We start from the raw sequence: 19,276 nt of genomic DNA on the forward strand, positions 1-19,276 counted from the left end.
TGGCGTCTTGAGTCAGCTGACTTGAGTATTATGCGAGACTCTCATATGGGAATCGGCGGATTTAAAGGTCCAGTCCACCCATTTAGAGAAGCAGTTTTATGACAATACACTTACAAATAACCTATTAAATTACAAAAGACACTATTAGTATGAATATTTCTGCAATAATTCCACATAATATTAACTTATGCTACTGAGCCCCTTAACATGCCTACAGTAAGTGGACCATGTAAGAGCAATGGGCTGTTTCATACACTTAAGTTGATATCAAACACATCAAATGAATTAAAAGCAACTTTTACAAACCAAGAAATAACATAGAAACAAAGCCATGCTGAGATTTTTATTCAAGTCTCAACTAAGTGATAGAAATGCTTTACCAATTTACATAGCACTAAAAACACCTGTTGTATGCATGTGACAGGAAAATGTCAAAATAGGCGGCAGCTACATGAGATCTCAATAGCTTTTAAGGGCAGTTTTCAATCTGTACATTTATTCCATTTATTACGCAAGGTACTGAAAGCAGACACTACAGGGGGAGGAGACGAGAGTGCAAGGTGTTTAACTCCACAGCAGTTATTATTTTAGACAAAAACTGTAAATGCAAATATTTGCAAACAAGGCTATAAAAAAGTAGGTGGACCTCAGTTGTAAAACAGTTTTAAGTGACTTAATTAATGGCTTTACATTTCAGACTGGATTAACTGGATCAGGACCAGATAATAAAAAACAAAAAAAAAATACTTAACATAAAGGACTCACAAATAGTACTTTACCACTCCCACAACGTCATACACACAGACAAGAGGCCTTTGTGATGTTTTTTTTAGGCTTTTTAAAAAGCCGACAGATGTACGGGTTGCACAAAATATTCCAAGCGAAAAAATTAAGGGCATGGCTCCATTTTCCCAAGAGAATTATTGAAATTTCATCTCAAACTACCCTCCGCCTAAGTTCCGGTTAGAAGTGCTAAAAATGTAATCATTCAATATACATATGGTATGAAAGTAAGAGTTCATGTGGTAGAAAGAACAAAGAAGCCGGTAGCAGGAGTACAGGTGAAAATCCAGGACGGGCCAAGTGTTGTATAAAAGAAAAAGTACATTTCAGAAATAAAAGGAGTTCGCGCAGCGCCACAAACTACCACACTAATAAGCTTTCCTTTTTGCTGTGATAATTAACGGACCAAATGGTTTGAGCAAACAGGGCCTTCTGGTTTGATATCATTATAGTACAAAATGTCCAAAATGTTGATGTAACAGATACTGTAGGAAATGCTGGATGTATGTTGCGATGTTGTCGAGTCGGGAGCACTGTATGACGTCAAACAAAGAGGCCACCGTCTTTAGCACTTGGTCCACTGCAGTGGTGGTTAAGGGTCTCTCAGCTTTCCACAGCAGGTGGTTCAGTCTCTGCAGAGAGGGAGTTGTCTGCATCTTCGTATGTGTGAAGCTCTTGTTCAGCAGGGCTGTCTGGGCTCCGTCTAAACAGAAAGTACAGCATCAGTTACACAGCTGCTTCAACCATGATTGTACATGTTAAAGGGACAGTTAACCCCAAAATCAAAAATGTATATATTTCCTTTAATCTGTAGTGCTATTTTTCAGCCTAGATTATTTTGGTGTGAGTTGCAGAGTGTGCAGATATCAGCCGTAGAGATGTCTGCCTTCTCTCAAATATAATGGAGCTAGATGGCACTCGGTTTGTGGTGCTCAAAGTGCCAAAATACACACTTGAAAACCTCAACAGCGATGTCTCTTTCCAGAGTTCATGACCTGGTTTCTCAAGATAATCCACAGATCTTGTATCTTTCTTCCAAACTACACCAGCCAACAGTATCACCGCGTAGAAGAAGTGTGCATCTTCTGCTAACTCACCTAGCACCACCAAGCTAGCTAACGTTACGGCTCAGCAGAGGTGGATGCCATTAAGTCTACATCTCGCACTGTCACGAGCACAAGCCTCTTGTCCATGAGTAGATGCACGCTTCTTTCTGCACAATGATACTGTCAGCGGGTGTAGTTCAATAGAAACAGATCCTACATGAAACTGCTCACTGCTGCTGAGTTTTTAGAACAAATTTCTTTGGTGTTCTGCGCACCACAAGCCAAGTAACATCTGGTTCCATAATACTAGAGAGAAGACAGAAATTTCTACGGCTGATATCTCCAACACTCAGCAACTCACACCAAACAATATAGATTGATAAACGGCACTACAGGTAAGTGGAATAATATGTATTTTTAGTTTCGAAGTGATGTCCCTTTAAACAGACCCTTTAAACAGACGATGCTCACATAAGCTTCATAATGGTTAGCAAACAGGTCCCACTTCTACACAAGTGCTGTGAAGATGTAAAATTGTTCTGCTTAAACTTAAATATGGCATTTTTCCACAGACATTTCCTGTCTTTTTCACTGTCCCCGAGATAAGATATGCTTTCATATCCTGTTAGTTGTCCATGCCAACTTCAAGTCAAGCAAAGACACTGTACACTGCTTCACATGGTATGTTCACCTGATTGGACTTGAAGCGTTATCATCATTATTCTCCTCATGGGCAGGCGATTTTGGATTTTCATCTACCTCCATATCATCTTTTTTCTGTTCTGATTCCCCATTCACTGGAGTGGAGTCTAGAAAAAGCAAATTTAGATTAAAACAAGAACACAAGTACAATTTAGGTAATATCAAACCCAGAAAAAGGCCAGATCCAAGGTGGAAGTTTTTACCTGTGTTTTCTGTCTCCTTCTCATTAACTTCTGGTTCCTTGTCCTGTGATTGAGGTTTAGCTGGCACCTCATGCTTTCCCACGAAGCGAAGTTTTAACTTGTTGTAGACCTCACTGGCTTTTTCCATGACTGCAGTGCTGGCTTTATACCGCCGAATCTACACCCATGGAACAGGTTGCAGATAGAGAAGATAATTTAAATGAGAAAAATACAGTGCTGCCCTGACAACCCTGATTATGAGGCAACAAAACAAGGCAGGCTAATATACCATATTTGATATCTTGTAAATGACAATGAGTGAATAAATAAAGCATATGAATAGAACGGGAGAGGTAAATAACCATATTTTATATGGAATCGAGTAGATATTTCTACTTACATTTTATCATCTCAAAGAGAAGCAACATTTATCAGTCGATTACTCTATTATCCAACAATCATTAACACAAGCAAATAGTCGAGGGACATGCACTTGTATAGTGTCTGTCTAGTCTTCCGACCAATCAAAGCGCTGTTACACTACTCGTCACATTCACCCATTCACACACACACTTTCATACACTGGCCAAGGCTGCCTACCTCCTGCCACCTGTTACCCAGTTAAACATTCACAAGCACTCACACACTGATGGCACAGCCATTGGGAGCAATGTGGGGCTAAGTATCTTGCCCAAGGACACTTCAACATGCTGATTAGAGGAGCCTGGGATTGAACTGCTGATCTTCCAATTAGTGGAAGACCCGCACTACCTCCTGAGCCACAGCTGGCCTGACAGCTGGTAACTGTTAACATCAAAGACCCCACTATTTCAAGTGTAATTTTCAGAAAATAGCACTGTGTTATATTCTGACTAATACAGTATACATAGCAAGAAAAAAAATGCATTATAGTTTGAATTAGGACACAATACCATGTATTTATTTTAACTGTGGGTTATCAAACAGAAAAAATTAAGGACAGTCAAACAATGAACAAGAAAATGCACCTTTTTTAGTGTGGCAATAACTTCAGCGTTCTTATGTAGGATCTGGCTGGTGACAGGCACGGCTGCAAGTTCATCCAGGGCTTGTAGACACCGGTCAATGTCCTGAGAACACACAAACACACAGAAATTCAGTTTTCATGCTGGCATGAAAACACAGAAAGATGGGATTTAGTCAGAATCATACATGCAACTTACAGGGTTGTCCACTTTGAGTGCAAATTTTATATCAGTGTGGAGTTTCTGTAGCTTTTCTTCTGGCGATGCCTCTGCGTATGGACATATCAAGTAAGAGTCAATATTCTGTACTGAATTGTGTATATGTCTACTTGTTATGTCTATGAATATGTTTTCAACGGGCAACTGCAGTGAACAAACTGAGTACAACTGTATGAGACACTGACCCTTTTTCTTTTCCACTTTCTTCTCTGGCGGCCTCTCTGGTTTGCGTTTGGGTTTTTCAGGTTTAGACCTGAGACAGAGGGAGAGAGGGAACTCTGTGATCTGTGTACATTAAATTTTAACGAGGTTCCTCTAATGAGGTTTGCATACCGTAGTCCGTTCCCTATTATGCGCTCACCTCGCTCTAGACTTCTCTTCTGACCGTCTGGCTTTCTTCTCCTTTAGCTCTTTCTCCTTCCTTTCTTTTCTCTCCTTCTCCTTCTTTATTCGTGCCTTCTTCTGGTTGTCGGGCTTCTTGGATGGCTTCTTCGCCTGTCGATGGGGAAAGCACAAGAAGTCACGTGTCAGTGGCACCTGCAGTCATTTTACTTTGACTAAAGCAAAATGTAACACATAGATTTTTTTAAGTGAGTGGCTGTACCTCAGTTGGAGGTGGAGAATCAGAGTCGGAGGGCGCAGGGATCGGGGGTGGAGGGGGTTTCTTGGACTTCTTCAGCGGATGATCATCCACACCTTCGTCTGAGCTGCTGCTGCTGTCACTGTCACTCCCTTTTTTGCCCTTGTCTTTCTCTTTTTTCTTTTGCTCCTCTTCCTCCTTCTCTCTCTCACGTAACCTGCGGAGCTCCTCTGCCTCCTCCTTTTTCCGGCGCTCCTCCAGCTCTCGTCTGCGTTCTTCGTCTCGTTTCTTCCATTCACTGATGCGGTCGGTTTCACTGTCACTGTGACAAAAACAGAACAATCATTATGCTGCCTATTACAACAGTGGTGTACATACAGGGGAAAAAAAATCTGTAGAGCAGCCTGACCTGTCGCTGTCAGAGGAGGATGAAGGTGCTCGTTTAGCTGGGGCGGGTTTGGGCTTTCGTGCACGAGGTTTTGGGGCAGGCTTCTCTGTTAGTGGGAAAAAATAAAAAAAGCACCGGGCACATTAACATTAGGCATCATTCTATAATTTTGGATAAAGCTAAACTGACCAATCCGATCTTAAAAGAGAAAGAACCGTTACCTTTCTTGCGTGCCTGTGGGCCCTTCCGAGGAGGAGGATCTGAGTCTGAGTCAGACTTTGAGCCTGAGCGGGATTCAGAGCCAGACAAAGCGGGTCGAGGCTTCTCATCCTCTGAGTCGCTGTCTGCAGGTTTCTTCTCTGACCCCGACCCTGAGTCCGAGTCCGAGCCAGATGAAGCCTTCTGTGGCACCACAGAGAAAAGTGGAAAGAGTTGGAGATAAAGAAACAACAAACAGCCATGACAAAAACATACTTTTAATGTGTAAAGAGACTAATGGTTTACCTTTTTCTTCCCTCTGCCTCCTGCTTTCTTTCCACCTCGTCCACCAGCTTTCTTCTCTGGAGTAAAATCCTGTTGGAAGAAAACAAATGAACAACATTTACAGTCTGTTTAATTTCACCCAACAATCACACCATGTTGTGTGTATCTGTGTGTGTAATCACCTGGTCACTGTTCTTGCCGGAGTCAGACTCTGAAGGTGTGGGTTCTGATTCAGAGGGGGATCCACTCTCTTCATTTCGGTCACTGGATGAGTCGCGAGCCTTCTTTGGCGGTGGAGGCCGCTAAAATGGAAAACACAAGCATTCAAATAGAACAACTGAACTTAGTCAAATATGTCACTACTGCTTTTGGCTCGCAGCCAAACAATCTGTCCTGTCAAACTTGTACTTAAACCTCAAAGCAGATGAGTTCCAGTAATCTGGGCTCATTATTGCTTTTGTCATTGCTTTGACAACTCCTCAAATAAATGAGGAATGTGCCAGTAATTAGTTGTCTTTTTTGCTTTCTCATGTTTTTATGCTTACATAAGCAGGAAAGCTCTCAGTAAATATCTGAACACTGCTAATTGTTATGGTAACTTTGGAGCTGCCGAAGACACTTAGTTGTGAAAGTGAAACCCTTTTATGCCCATAAATGTGAGCAAGTTTTTCTGTTCAGCTCAACACACAGTTAGAATGTAATCTAACAAGTTAATAATTTATTGGCCACATTATTGAAAAGGCAGTTTGGCTGAAGCACCACTGAGTGTGAAATCAATCACTTACCTTAGCAGGTGGTGGCTTTCGCTTCACTCCTCCTCCCCTTCCTTGGTCGTCACTCCCAGAATCAGAGTCAACCTCACTTCCTGAGTCTGCTTTCTGAGGCACTGGGGCATCTTCCTCATCGTCATCCTCATCATCACTTCCTCCTCCTCCTCGTCCTCCTCCTCCGGCATTGTTGCCCTCGCTGTCAGATGAGCTGGCTGGCTGCAGACGAACCATTATGAGCAGATTAACTCAAATTTTGTGACATTTCATAAGGGCAGACAAGGAAAGTTAATTTGACAACAACCATCTAGCAGAGACCTGCATGTGAGTTCTACAAACAATGGACATAAAAAGTACAGAAATTATTATGAGCAACAAATGAGCATGAATTACTAGGAAAACCCTTCAGTTTCAACACCTTACAGGAAAGCAACTTCAATGTCTAAACTTACAGTAACTTTATGAGTATGAGGTAATGCTGAATTATGGATGCTTCAGGATTTAGGATTTCTGATGTCATGGCAACTTACTACAGGTGGGGCGCTGTAGGAGGCATGTGGATTGTTCTGGATCTCCCATAAACCTTCATTGAATCCCTTCCTTTTGTTGGGCTTCCCGTAGCGTTCGCTGTACTTTTCATAGGCAAAAAGGTCTTTTGGTGCAAGGAATGCTCTGAGGAACAGAGAGATAAACAAAAATGTGAACAATTTAACTACTTAATGATATCATTAGACAACAGGTTGACATTAAGTATGTTTAACTCTGACTTGAGAACAGCAGACTGTGCCACCTAGTGATGGATTAATATACTGCAGGTGCTGCCAGATCAGACATATCAACACATCTCTCAGAAACATACTGCACAGTCAGACTGACAAAAATCAATGGCTGACAGTGAACCCTCAGAGAAGAATAAAGTCTAAGAGCAGAGACTGACAGGAAACTGTGTGTGGGATTAAAGAAGTGACTTGTGTTTCTGTCTCACATCATTGCCCTCAGAGAGGATATCATGCAAACCTGCAGATGTGTCAGGGCCTAAATTTAAATTTTCACAGCTATGAATGACAAATGAGCAACTTTAAGTGAGACAATAAATTTCAGCCAGTGATATGATTAAATCTCCTGTTTTCAAATGAATAAAAAAAATGCATCTGCAGTCAGATCTTTGCATACCAGAAACTTATTTGAATAATATCTGATCATTACAGTGCTCTACTCACGTTTCATGTGTTCCAAAGAAGAAAATGGGGATTTTATTAGGCGGTGGTTTCACTGCCCCATCAGCCACATCTTCAATCTGTAAACAAGCAAGACTTTCAAGTAAAAACCAAGTGGCATGTTGTAGAAAAAACACATGTAAAACACATATTGATGTTAGTTATCTCTGGAAAACAAACAGTGCAAACTTTTGATTTAAATGTGTAAATATGTGGTGTTTTATATTAAGAGGGGAGCTTCAGTTCTAGAGGAAACATCAGTTATCTGTAACGTCATTTCCAAAATAACGTTAGCTTCGCTGCTGTACGTTTCCACGCAGATTAACGTTGGGCCAACAGCATCTCATGTACATTAAGTCCCTCGTGCACTAACCGTTGGGCCTGAAGCACAGCCTGTCAGCGCAACATAATATTAAGTTATGTATGTGTATGATAGATATCCATGTTAGATAGTGCCGAGGATACACAGAGAACATTCTCCAGCGTCCCATGCAGAGCAGCTCATCCCCTCCGCCCCTCCGGCTGCTGCTAACGTTACTTGCTTACCCTGGCTGGCCAGTGGGGGTACCCCTTCATTTTAGCGAAGACCAGGTCTCCGGGCTGGAAGTTGTGCGGCATTGTCCCGCTCCTCGGTGCAGCCTGGGCTCCAAAACTATTCGGCTGCGTAGCCTTTCTGTGTCTCTCAACGTTTGCCTTTTTTCGGGTCGACGCGAAACCTGGAAACGATGAGGTTAGCTAGCAAGCTAACAGTACACTAACGTTACCGCGAGAAGAGACGGCGGAGGGAAGATAGCAACGACACACAGATGACTTCCGGTGCAATAACGTTCTTGGCCTTCAAAATAAAAGACTCTCTCCTCTATGCAAAAACATTGAATGAATGAAAAAATGAAAAAAACAACAAAAAACTTTTTTGCAATCAAATGTCAATGCAAAATATATCTTTCTTAAAAAAAATAAAATGCAATCCTAGGCTATAAAACATTACCATGGAATTACAGACTACACCCTAGGAGATTAAAAAAAAAAATCAATAGCTACCATAATGCCCCTAAATTCACACATATTATATATTAAAACACCATACAGAGAAAGACCCAGGGCAAAAACAATGTCTTATTTTCTTTAATCATGTCACAGGATGCAGGACCCCAGTAGCTGTTGAGAATAAGTAGAGCAGTGCGTGCACAGCTCACATAGCTCCTTCCTTTTGACGCGACATACATCAGCATTTGAATATAGCAACTCTAAAGACTCACTTTGCATACTCAATCCAGCAGCACCTTGCTGCACAGCACACAGTATACCAACTTGTAATGCATCATATGCTACTGAGGCTTCATCGCTGTAGAGCAGGGGTGTCAAACTCATTTCAGGTCATGGGCCACACACGGTCCGCTTTGATCGCAGGTGGGCCAGACTAGTAAAACCATTGCATAATACCCTATGAATAACAAACACCTCCAAAATTTTCCATTTTAAACATTCCAATCCATTTATAAAACAGATGACACACAGCCTGTGATGTCTTCAGAACAATAAATGCAGTTTCAACAGTATTTCTCAGCTTTTCCACATTCAGTGAGTCGACTACTCACTGTCATTACATGTGCATTTTTCTGTGTATTTTCACTCCTGACATCACCACACCAAACTAAAGTCAAAGAAAAGAACCGTAAAAGCCTCTAAAGCAGCATTTTACATTAGGAAAGCTACTCAATGTTTAACTTGCACCTTTAATCGGACCCTTTGGCAGGACAGTTCTGGCCCCTGGGCTGCATATTTGACACCCCTGCTGTAGAGTGTATATTCATTACACATTAGAATAATACAGTCCTAATTTTGGGGGGTTCATCCCTGTTTGGGTCCATGCACAGTAGAGGAGTTAATTATATCACCTTTATCAAATATAGTCAACTTGCATATGATCCATTGTCATTACATATATTACACAAACAGTGTGCATTATGTTGCAAATTCTGACAGTAACAGAATCCACTTTATTGCCAAGTAGGTTTTCAAGAATTTGCTTTTCTATTTTGGTGCACTGACAAATAAAACAACAAAAAAATAAAGAAATTACAATAAAAATATATTTAAAAAAAAAATGTTATTAAAATGTGTGTAATTGATTTTAATGAAAGAACTGATCAGTAATCAGCTAAAATATATTCTGTGCTAAGGTTCACAGTATTAAGAATAAAAATAATATGCAATGTACAGAAATAGTAGCCCCAAAGATGTGTAATGTAACACGTAGACAGATGTGAAGATGTTACAGGGGAAAAAAAAAGTTGGTTTATACAAATTAATTAAAACTATATAAAGATAAAAATTATAATCAGTAAAATTATAAATATAAATCATTAATTGATTATAAATTAAAAATATTATTACAGTAATTATAATGACAAAATTATAAGATTAAAGATGTGAGGCATTAATGAAAAAAAAAATACTGAAATAAACAGGGGCCCACAAAACAACTTAAAACCCGTTTTCAAGGCATTGTAGATGGCCATAAATGTTTCTATGCTAATATTATAAAATCTATATGTGTCAGAAATATCATACCTTAAATTCTTTAAAAGTTGGTCTGTTGGATAAATTAAATATATACATTTTTAATTTATGTATGTAAAATTCGTCACTTTTATTCTACAAAGTAAATTGTCAAACCGGAAGTACAAACATGCAGTGTTGTGAGAAGCTTCACTGATCCGGATGAAGCAGCCGGATCACTTCCACCCGATACGACTGCCACAGCGGAAGTCCCGCCTCTCTTGCCTCGCTATTGGCTGCCTCGCGATCAGTTTCCTCTTCAGCCAATAACAGGTCACACTGTGGAAGGCAGCATTGACCTCCCCCCGGATTCACCTCTACTGCGAAGCCATGATTCGGTCTCTTCGGCGCGTCCAGCAGTTTAACTGCAACCTCCTGACTTTACAAAGAGTCAGCGTCAACTCCAAACTCCCCTTGTGCACGTCCAGGATGGCCAGCTCAGAGTACAGGATCGAGCGGGACACGTTTGGTGAGCTCAAGGTCCCAGTTGACAAGTACTACGGTGCTCAGACTGTCAGATCCACCATGAACTTCAAGATAGGGGGTCCAAGTGAGAGAATGCCAATCCAAGTGATCAAGGCCTTTGGTATCCTGAAAAGAGCGGCTGCTGAGGTGAACAAGGAGTTCGGCCTGGACCCAAAGATCGCAAATGCAATCATCCAGGCTGCAGATGAGGTTTCAGCTGGTAAACTGGATGATCATTTCCCTCTGGTGGTGTGGCAGACTGGATCTGGGACTCAGAGCAACATGAACGTCAATGAGGTGATCAGCAACAGAGCTATTGAGATCATGGGGGGCAAACTAGGCTCCAAGGATCCCGTCCACCCCAATGATCATGTCAACAAGAGTCAGAGCTCCAATGACACCTTCCCCACTGCCATGCACATTGCTGCAGCCACAGAGGTCCACCACGTCCTGCTGCCTGGCCTGCAGACGCTGCACGACGCCCTGGCTGCCAAGGCTGAAGAGTTCAAAGACATCATCAAGATTGGACGCACACATACTCAGGATGCGGTTCCTCTGTCGCTGGGACAGGAGTTCAGCGGCTACGTCCAGCAAGTGAAGTACAGCATTGAGAGAGTGAAGGCCGCCATGCCCAGGGTGTATGAGCTGGCGGCAGGAGGCACAGCAGTAGGGACTGGACTCAACACCCGCATTGGCTTCGCTGAGAAAGTCGCCTCCACTGTCTCTTCTCTCACAGGCCTGCCGTTCGTCACCGCTCCCAACAAGTTCGAAGCTCTGGCGGCCCATGATGCTCTGGTGGAGCTGAGTGGAGCTCTGAACACAGTGGCTGTCAGCATGATGAAGATCGCCAATGACATCCGCTTCCTGGGGTCAGGACCTCGCTCAGGCCTCGGAGAGCTCATCTTACCCGAGAACGAACCGGGCAGCAGCATCATGCCAGGGAAGGTGAACCCCACCCAGTGCGAGGCCATGACCATGGTCGCAGCCCAGGTGATGGGCAACCACGTCGCAGTCACCATCGGAGGCAGCAACGGACACTTCGAGCTCAACGTCTTCAAACCCATGATGATCAAGAACGTGCTGAACTCGGCTCGGCTGCTCGGCGACGCGTCCGTCTCCTTCACCAACAACTGCGTGGTGGGCATCCAGGCCAACACGGAGAGGATCAACAAGCTCATGAACGAGTCTCTCATGTTGGTCACCGCGCTCAACGAACACATTGGTTACGACAAGGCAGCCACTATCGCCAAGACGGCTCACAAGAAGGGGTCCACGCTCAAGGCCGTGGCCGTGGAGCTGGGATACCTGACGGAGGAGCAGTTTGACCAGTGGGTGAAGCCGAGTGAAATGCTGGGGCCAAAGTGAACTCTGACAACATGACAAGCACTACAAGACAAAGAAGATACACTTTCTAGTGTGGGAAAAGACAGTTTCCAGTTAAATCAAAGAGACTGAACTGAACAAGCAAAACATTCTCTGAACCCTCAACATCTCGTCTCATATTAAAAATTTTGGGAATCCTTTGCTGTTGTTCGATACAGCTTCTATTTTGCATACTATCAGTGTTAAACATACACTGTTACACACGTCTTGACCAGGGTTTGTCACACAACACCTGTATGTCTTACGTCATACTGTCACTCCACATCACAACTATGTTTTACCATCAATACAACTTAAATGTATTGAAGTTAAATGTGTGAATTTGTTTCCCAACTTGTTGGTTTTGGTATTTAAAGTCTTAAAAGACTCCTCAGCTATCAGTTGGTACCTTCAGGGTAGCTCACATGTTCACACTGCCGTCCCAAATGATCCAACAGGAACTACTCTGCTCTGTATGCTCTGGTTTACAGTATATGTGCCATCTGTGCAACATGTATTCATTAAAATACAAGTATATTCTGGTTTCTGGCATCTGTCTTCTAATTTCTGTCGTTTTTACACATACACACACACACACACACACACACACAGATTTATTTTAAATGTATGTAATATTAGCTGATTTTCAATATGGTCAAATCACATGGAGGTATGCAAAGTAAAAAAAGAAGCACAGAGGATAAGAATGAACTCAACACTCCTTTATTGTATACATCAGAAGTTCAAACATAAGAATGACTGAATGCCAATTGAGGCAACTGTAATTGTAATTATATAAAATAAGCAAACAAAAATGAATGTGCAAGAGCTTTGTACAAGTGGTAAAAACAAAATAAAATGAGCGTTTGCTCCTCTTCTATTTGGTCCAGCTGACCTTGGGGATGTCATAATGCTCTGTCAGGGTGTCCAGGTGGCGATTGAAATCCTGTGAAAGAGGAAAACAATAGAAGATGCATTCAATTTTGATAAAATTTCTCTGTTTGCAAATCTGAAATCATTTCGACTAATGTATATTCTACAGCTTTGGTATTCTAACTTTTTGAGCCTGCACACCTGTATTTGTATCTGTGCACAATACCTTCTATGATGTGTGTTATCGCTCTTATCATGACATAAGACAATAATCAGACTGGTAACTTTCATGATGCTGTCTTCTTTTGATAGTAGGTCGTCTTCACTAGTGCTTTGTTGTAATTTACTCCGTATAATAAAGCGATTCATTGTCCCACTCACAGCTTTCTCCTTTGAAATGTTATCTCTTACGCTGGCTGCTGATTAGGGTCTTGATGTGTCGCACACTTACAATTCCCACATGCGAAGGGCGACACATAACCTGTGTATTGGTTTGATATCCCAACATAATGTGCTTGAATAAATGTTTCATGGTGAAATGGTGCAATGCCAGGTCTGACTTGACATACCTCAACTCTGAGTTTGTGTGTCTTTGATGCCTTGTTCAAAATCCTCTCCATTTGCTGTAGGGAAAGAGAGAGAAAAAAAATTAATACAAAAGAAGCCTTAAAAAAATATACATTATCACTAAACACCTCAAGAAACACATCACTTTCAGTATAATACTAGATACAACTACATTAAACACCCCCAAACTCAAGAAAACAGGGGCACTGCAAAACAGCTGAGGTTTTTTTTAAGCGTCACCTGTTAGCAATAAATCGTCATGCTCAAACTGCCTTACTGCTATGAAATCACTGCAACTGCCTGTAAGATATTCTACTCACATGATGGCTATGTGTTTTATTTAATCATCACACGTTTTTTGCGCAGTAGACGTTATGGTGCTTAACTATGTTTCTGCTCCACCATACATTATGTCGCAACATTCACTGTTTCAAATGATGAACTTTGTCCTCAGAGTAGAACAGGGCTGATAAACACTGTCATGATGTGAAGACTAATAAACTGAGACCATCAATGTCATTAACCTTATCTGAGCTAACAAATGATTTTATCAAAAAGCATTTCAGGATGGGATTATGCTGATGTGCTAAAATTTTTATTGAACACAGTTGTCTATTGCACTCAGTGGTATTTCAAACATAATCAGCACTTTGAACATTAAAGTTCAAAACAGCACATCAGTTGATAATCTACAACCACATATATAATTTGGGGTTTTCTGTTCCGCTCCAGCATTGCTGGTTCTGAAGCTAACTGAGCAAAATCTTCATTTGCCAGGCGGTACGCCTGTCTTTCATGTCCAGCAGGTCTTTTGGACTGCTGTTTATGTTTTTGTAAAAGTAATGCTTTAGGCTCATGCTGTTTGTGCTTAAAACAACCCTGCTATGTGCAACTGGTGTGCTTATTGCTGGGCTGTGTCCAAGTATGGATCTTTATTCCACTATTGCATTGTGGCAGATTGCGTTTAAGCATTTAGGGGTTTTTTTGGCTAGCCTATGGTTCACTTTTACTAAATTTGACTTCTATAGCTTGTTACAACTTTTATTAGCTATGCATCAAACCCTTAACCAATCACTGCAGCTTTTTAATGGTGGACACCTATAACTTACTCTCTTCTCTTGCATCTTGTCAAAGGCAATTTGTGCCGGTGTCCTTTTGTCAACATATGCTTTCTTGGTTTTCACCTCCTCATCATTTTGACTGGTCGCGACCTGCTCCAAGCGATGCTTACTCTCCTTGTCCTTCTTCTTCTTCCTGAGGAAACAAGATAGGTGATGGAAAGTTAGTCGACCAGAGGCTTTCCAGGCTGACCACTCCCATCAACAGGTGATGACAGACAAAGATGATGACACTTGTACAGACACATGATCGAATGTAGATAACTAACAGCAGTCTGAATAGCAGAGGTGGGTGACATGAGTCACATGACTTGACTCGAGTCTGACTCGGGTTGCAAATTTGAGGACTTGAGACTTGCTTGCAACACTAAGGAAGACTTGACTTCACTTTGACTTGATATTCCTGACTTGAGACTTGACTGTGTCGGCTGATACTTGTGCCTACGCTACCACAGCTCTGTCCTCCTGCCTGCAGTTCTCTTCGGAGGAATGGCAGTACGTAACTAGTAACTAAAGCTATCAGATGAATGTCGTGGAGTAGAGGTAGACCATGTTATGGGAAGAAAAGATTCAAACTTGTGCTTACAGTACATGAGTAAATGTGTTTAGTTGCATTCCACCACTGGGTACAGTTAATATTATCTTTATGAGTTTCTGAGTATGTTGCACTATTTATCATGTACTGTCTGTTCATATTATGTATTTCAAAATTAGTTTGAGGTCATGTTGAGGTCAGGGTTTGTGGACAACCAGAGGCCAGGGATTACCAGAACCATCTGGAAGCATGGACAACTATAAAGCAGCTGCCATCAATATAAGAAGACGTAAAGATTGAATTAATGACAGTAAACAAGGTATAAGAGGTAATGGGCTCACATTTCACTATAGATGTGCCTTGTATTATTTCCATACGACGAATAAATGATTGATTGATATGTTGAGATCGAATAATACCTTATGTTATGACAACGTAGCTAACGTTAGCTTTAGTGTTCTTAGCCTTAACTGTAAAACTCGATACTGTCACAGGGAACAGAGGTCATAGATGGGATTAGTGGTTTTTCACCCCACAGTGCTATTTTGACGATGAATTTGCCCAAATATCACGTTATCGTATTTACAGTATCTCAGTAAACGTTAACGTAGCACTGCTGCTCTGTTAGCAAACATGCTAACATTAGCCTCGCCTGTTTACCAGGTGCTTTCATCGGCTGCGACTGTCTATTTAAGTATTTTTATCCATTAAAACGCATTGTCTCTTTCAAATAATGTCACCAAATGTCGAAATACTTACTTTTTACCTGCTGAAATGCTTCCTAAACCCTTTATTTTCAGGGCACTCTTCTGGACGGTGGCGTACTCGGACATCTTCGACAAGCTCTCAACCGTCTTCTTCTGCTTTGTTATTAAAGAACGTGACGCACGTACAGCGGTGCTGCCACCTGTCGGTTGAAGCTGTTACTTGTCTCAGCCGTCCTGCAGTGTGTCTTCCCGTCCACAGGGGGCAGTATATCATTTTGAACAGAGCTAAATACAAAGCAGAAAACGGAAGTAGAAGGAACTATGAATGTCAAACTGTAGCATGCTGTGTGTGTTTAGTAACCTACAGTAAATATGTCAGGGCACAGTTTATTTAGGATATTCACGATAACTAAATGCGTCACAGCCAACGGTACCACGTCGCTGTGCAGGACGAGCGTATTAAACAGAGTACAGACATGTGGATATGCAAAGAAGGCTGGTGAGTAAAGAGGACATGTTACATCTCTGTTCAGTGTCTCAGTGTTCAGCTTGTACATTAGCTTTGCTTGACACGTTTAGGTTTGTCTACAGTAACACTCGTGATTAAGAGTGGAAACCTAATGGTGGATTTTATTATCTATATATCCATTCACAGTTCGTCCATTTACTAAATCGCTTGTGTCTGCATATGGCATTAAATCATCAGTAGAATGCAATCTGTCACTATGGTGATGCAAATATGTCTTCTCTGTCCTTTGCAGTGGTCAAAGGGAAAGGAAAAACCATGGTGAAAGAAGAGCTGAAGGGTCCAGAGGTGTGTAAAGACCCTGCCAGACTTACTTCTCATGCAGTAGGGGTCAACATCTTCAAACAAGGAGAGGACCCCCAGCTGAAGCCTCCTGAGCAGTATCCAGAGTGGTGAGGGCGCACATTTTATTTATTATTGCCACTTTTGCAGTTGCTTTCTCTCATCATAATTTAACTTTTTCAGCATTTCGTCAAATTTCCCTTTCTCTTTTTCAAAATATCTGTCAACAAAAAAAAAAATCAGTAAGTAAATGTGTTAGATATGTGGACTCGAGTCACAAATTTGATGACTTCAGACTGGACAAAATCAAAAAAGTCTTGCAACTCGACTTAGACTTAGACACTAATGACTTGTGACTTCACTTGGACGTTAGCCTTTTCATTGAAAATGATTGATACCCTCCCCGAAGTACAAAGATGTATGTTATTAAAAAATTGATTAAGTCATTTCCCGTCATTTTCTCATTCAGCTAATGTAACACAATTCATTCCCAGCAAGTCGAACTTAATTCCCCAGATCCAGGTTTATGAGCCAATCCAACAGCATCCAGTCAAGTTTCTGGAGAGAACCAGAAAGAACTAACATTACATTACTGAGTGCCAGTTGGGGAAAAAAATTAGACCTAAGATAATTAGTTCATGGTAGCACGGTGGTGCAGTGGTTAGCATTGTTGCCTCACAGCAAGGGGGTTCCTGGTTCAAGCCCAGGGTGGGGGAGCCCTTCTGTGCAGAGTTTGCATGTTCTCCCTGTGTCAGTGTGGGTTTTCTCTGGGTTCTTGATAGTCTGGCAACCTGTCCAGGGTGTGCTCCGCCTCTCACCCAATGTCATCTGGTATAGGCTCCAGCCCCCCACGACCCATAACAGGATAAGCTGTTATGGAAAATGAATGAATGAACAAAAGCTATGAAGTGGTCAACAAAAACAGAATTGCAGTATGCTTAAAAATCAGATCAAAAATTACAGACAGAGATGCAAAAAATTCCAACAAACTTGTATTAAAATTAAATACAAATTTATAAGAGCATTCATGATTTTGATGAATTTAATATGTCATTACCATCATTATTTTTGCAAAAAAATGGTGTTACATTTGGTGAAGAGCGCATTATGACTTGTTTAGAACTCATGATTCAAAGATTAAGACTTGGAACTCGCCAGTCTTGATTAAGACTTGGCTCTGGACTTGCTTGTCTTGACTCAGGACATGATTTGGGACTTTAATGCCAACACTTAAAATTTACTTGTGACTTGCAAAACAGTGACTTGGTCCCACCTCTGATGTTCTTCGTAGCAGAAAAACTGTGCACATTTTACCCAAATAAGGATTGTTACTTATGTTCACATTTATGTAAGTAAAACGAAAACTTTTTAGGCATCACATGCTGCTTTGTACTTTTCCTGTTGCTCTCTCCACCTACATATACTAAATGCAGCCCAGGCATGAAGTTTTGGCAGTTGAATGGTATTTTGAGAAAAGCAGGAACTTAGAATTACGTCAGGTGCTCTAGAATGGTAACATATTAAATTGTACAACTATATGGACAAAAATTCACAGCTTGTAATCACTGTTCAGTTTTTATAAATGTTTTTCCTCTGTAATGTCAGTCTGTGCAACTCAGATTTGTTTCTGGGTGAAAACTGTATTTTACATGTAAAAAAAATAACTCAAATTCCCTGTATGCCCAAACATACTCGGCCAATAAATCTGATACTGATGTATCTTCACTGATCTGATTTCCCCTCTCATTTTATTCACGCAGGTTGTTCCAGTTCAACCTGGGAGAACCCAAAAAGCTGCAGGAGCTGAGCCAGGACACCTGGGAATACTGGAGGCGTCTGAGGAAGGAGAACATTTGGCGCTACAACAAATTACAGAAAGGCCGGAAGTTTTAGGCCCCCGCTGGACTGACAGAGGGCTTCGACTCTGTGGACTGAATTACCTGTCGAAGAAGTTCAGCTTCCTGATGAAATAACATTAGACCAACTCTTGGCCACTTCCAGCAGCATAAACAGCTCCTTCTTGGCTGTGTTAAAAACAAGGGGGAAAATACAAAACCCAACACTCACTATGTAATAAATTTAAAGCACGACCAGAGTAAGGCCTCGAACGCCAAACAGTCTCAACAGAAACTAAATATAATAAGCAGTCTTGACTTTGGAAACAGCCAGTGGCAAAACAGCCTCACCAACAGGTCCCTTTAGCAGCTGCTTCCCATTGTATGACACAGTTTTAAGCAAATGGTATTTGCCTATTTGTCCAGAAATTGTAGACGAATTTCAAAAATCGTGGGATGTGATTGAAGCTCCCCAACAGCTACTAAAAGAACCTTACATTGAGATTGTTTTATCAATTTCAGAAAGGTGTTTTTTACAGTATTTGGTTCAGAGATACTGCATTGCATTGGATTAATTTCTACACGTTTGTTTTTCTCTGTTTGTTCATTTATATCCATATCTGAAAAGAAATGGCCGGCTGGTGCAGCCACGAATCAGTTCACTGTTGTTGTTGTTTTGCTAACTCATTATAAATAAACAGGAGTACATACATGTCCTGCAAGTTTTGCGTTTTGTGTCAGGCCCACTTATTTGTGCCCAACCCTCATTGGTTTACACGACACCATCACAATGACGTTGCAGTAACCATCTAACTTACATGTTATTTAACTACTCAGTCCAGAAACAGACTACTCTGCCTTCTGTGTCAAAAAGAAAGTCCAGAGTGGTCAGAAGGTTCATCTAATCATGTGACAAAGGTGCTCTTTGGTGGGAATATAGACATAAAAAAAAGGAAAATCCAAGGCACTCTTCTTTATAGAAAGCCTTTATTCAAAAAATGGCTGTTTCATTTAGAAAAAGTTCAAACATGATGAAAGTGGGTAACAGCCCACGTGTTACAGTTTGTTTCTGT

General features: G+C 41.3%; 4 protein-coding genes across 4 annotated transcripts; 2 read left to right on the forward strand and 2 right to left on the reverse strand.

The window, feature by feature from the left end:
- Positions 1-1,240: 1,240 nt before the first annotated feature.
- hdgfl2 (HDGF like 2) lies at positions 1,241-8,135 on the reverse strand. Its single transcript, XM_033620694.2, has 16 exons — positions 7,918-8,135; positions 7,375-7,451; positions 6,685-6,826; positions 6,173-6,373; positions 5,570-5,689; positions 5,409-5,477; positions 5,126-5,306; positions 4,926-5,010; positions 4,541-4,838; positions 4,298-4,431; positions 4,122-4,189; positions 3,916-3,986; positions 3,721-3,822; positions 2,735-2,891; positions 2,521-2,638; positions 1,241-1,486 (listed from the first exon to the last, which is right to left on the reverse strand). The coding sequence occupies exons 1-16, from the start codon at positions 7,987-7,989 to the stop codon at positions 1,387-1,389; spliced, it is 1,995 nt and encodes a 664-aa protein (XP_033476585.1). The 5' UTR covers positions 7,990-8,135; the 3' UTR covers positions 1,241-1,386.
- A 2,084-nt stretch (positions 8,136-10,219) lies between these two features.
- On the forward strand, positions 10,220-12,312 carry fh (fumarate hydratase). The gene has a single exon (XM_033621989.2). The coding sequence runs from the start codon at positions 10,264-10,266 to the stop codon at positions 11,761-11,763; it is 1,500 nt and encodes a 499-aa protein (XP_033477880.1). The 5' UTR covers positions 10,220-10,263; the 3' UTR covers positions 11,764-12,312.
- Positions 12,313-12,467: 155 nt separating this feature from the next.
- fam32a (family with sequence similarity 32 member A) lies at positions 12,468-15,767 on the reverse strand. Its single transcript, XM_033621991.2, has 4 exons — positions 15,613-15,767; positions 14,310-14,454; positions 13,203-13,256; positions 12,468-12,706 (listed from the first exon to the last, which is right to left on the reverse strand). Exons 1-4 carry the CDS (start codon positions 15,684-15,686, stop codon positions 12,638-12,640), a joined length of 342 nt encoding a protein of 113 aa, XP_033477882.1. The 5' UTR covers positions 15,687-15,767; the 3' UTR covers positions 12,468-12,637.
- An 84-nt stretch (positions 15,768-15,851) lies between these two features.
- Positions 15,852-18,912, forward strand: mrpl54 (mitochondrial ribosomal protein L54). Its single transcript, XM_033621990.2, has 3 exons — positions 15,852-16,059; positions 16,322-16,478; positions 18,129-18,912. Exons 1-3 carry the CDS (start codon positions 15,933-15,935, stop codon positions 18,259-18,261), a joined length of 417 nt encoding a protein of 138 aa, XP_033477881.1. The 5' UTR covers positions 15,852-15,932; the 3' UTR covers positions 18,262-18,912.
- The last annotated feature ends 364 nt before the right edge of the window (positions 18,913-19,276 follow it).

Source organism: Epinephelus lanceolatus, chromosome 6 (genome assembly GCF_041903045.1).
Source record: "Epinephelus lanceolatus isolate andai-2023 chromosome 6, ASM4190304v1, whole genome shotgun sequence".
NCBI lineage: Eukaryota > Metazoa > Chordata > Actinopteri > Perciformes > Serranidae > Epinephelus > Epinephelus lanceolatus.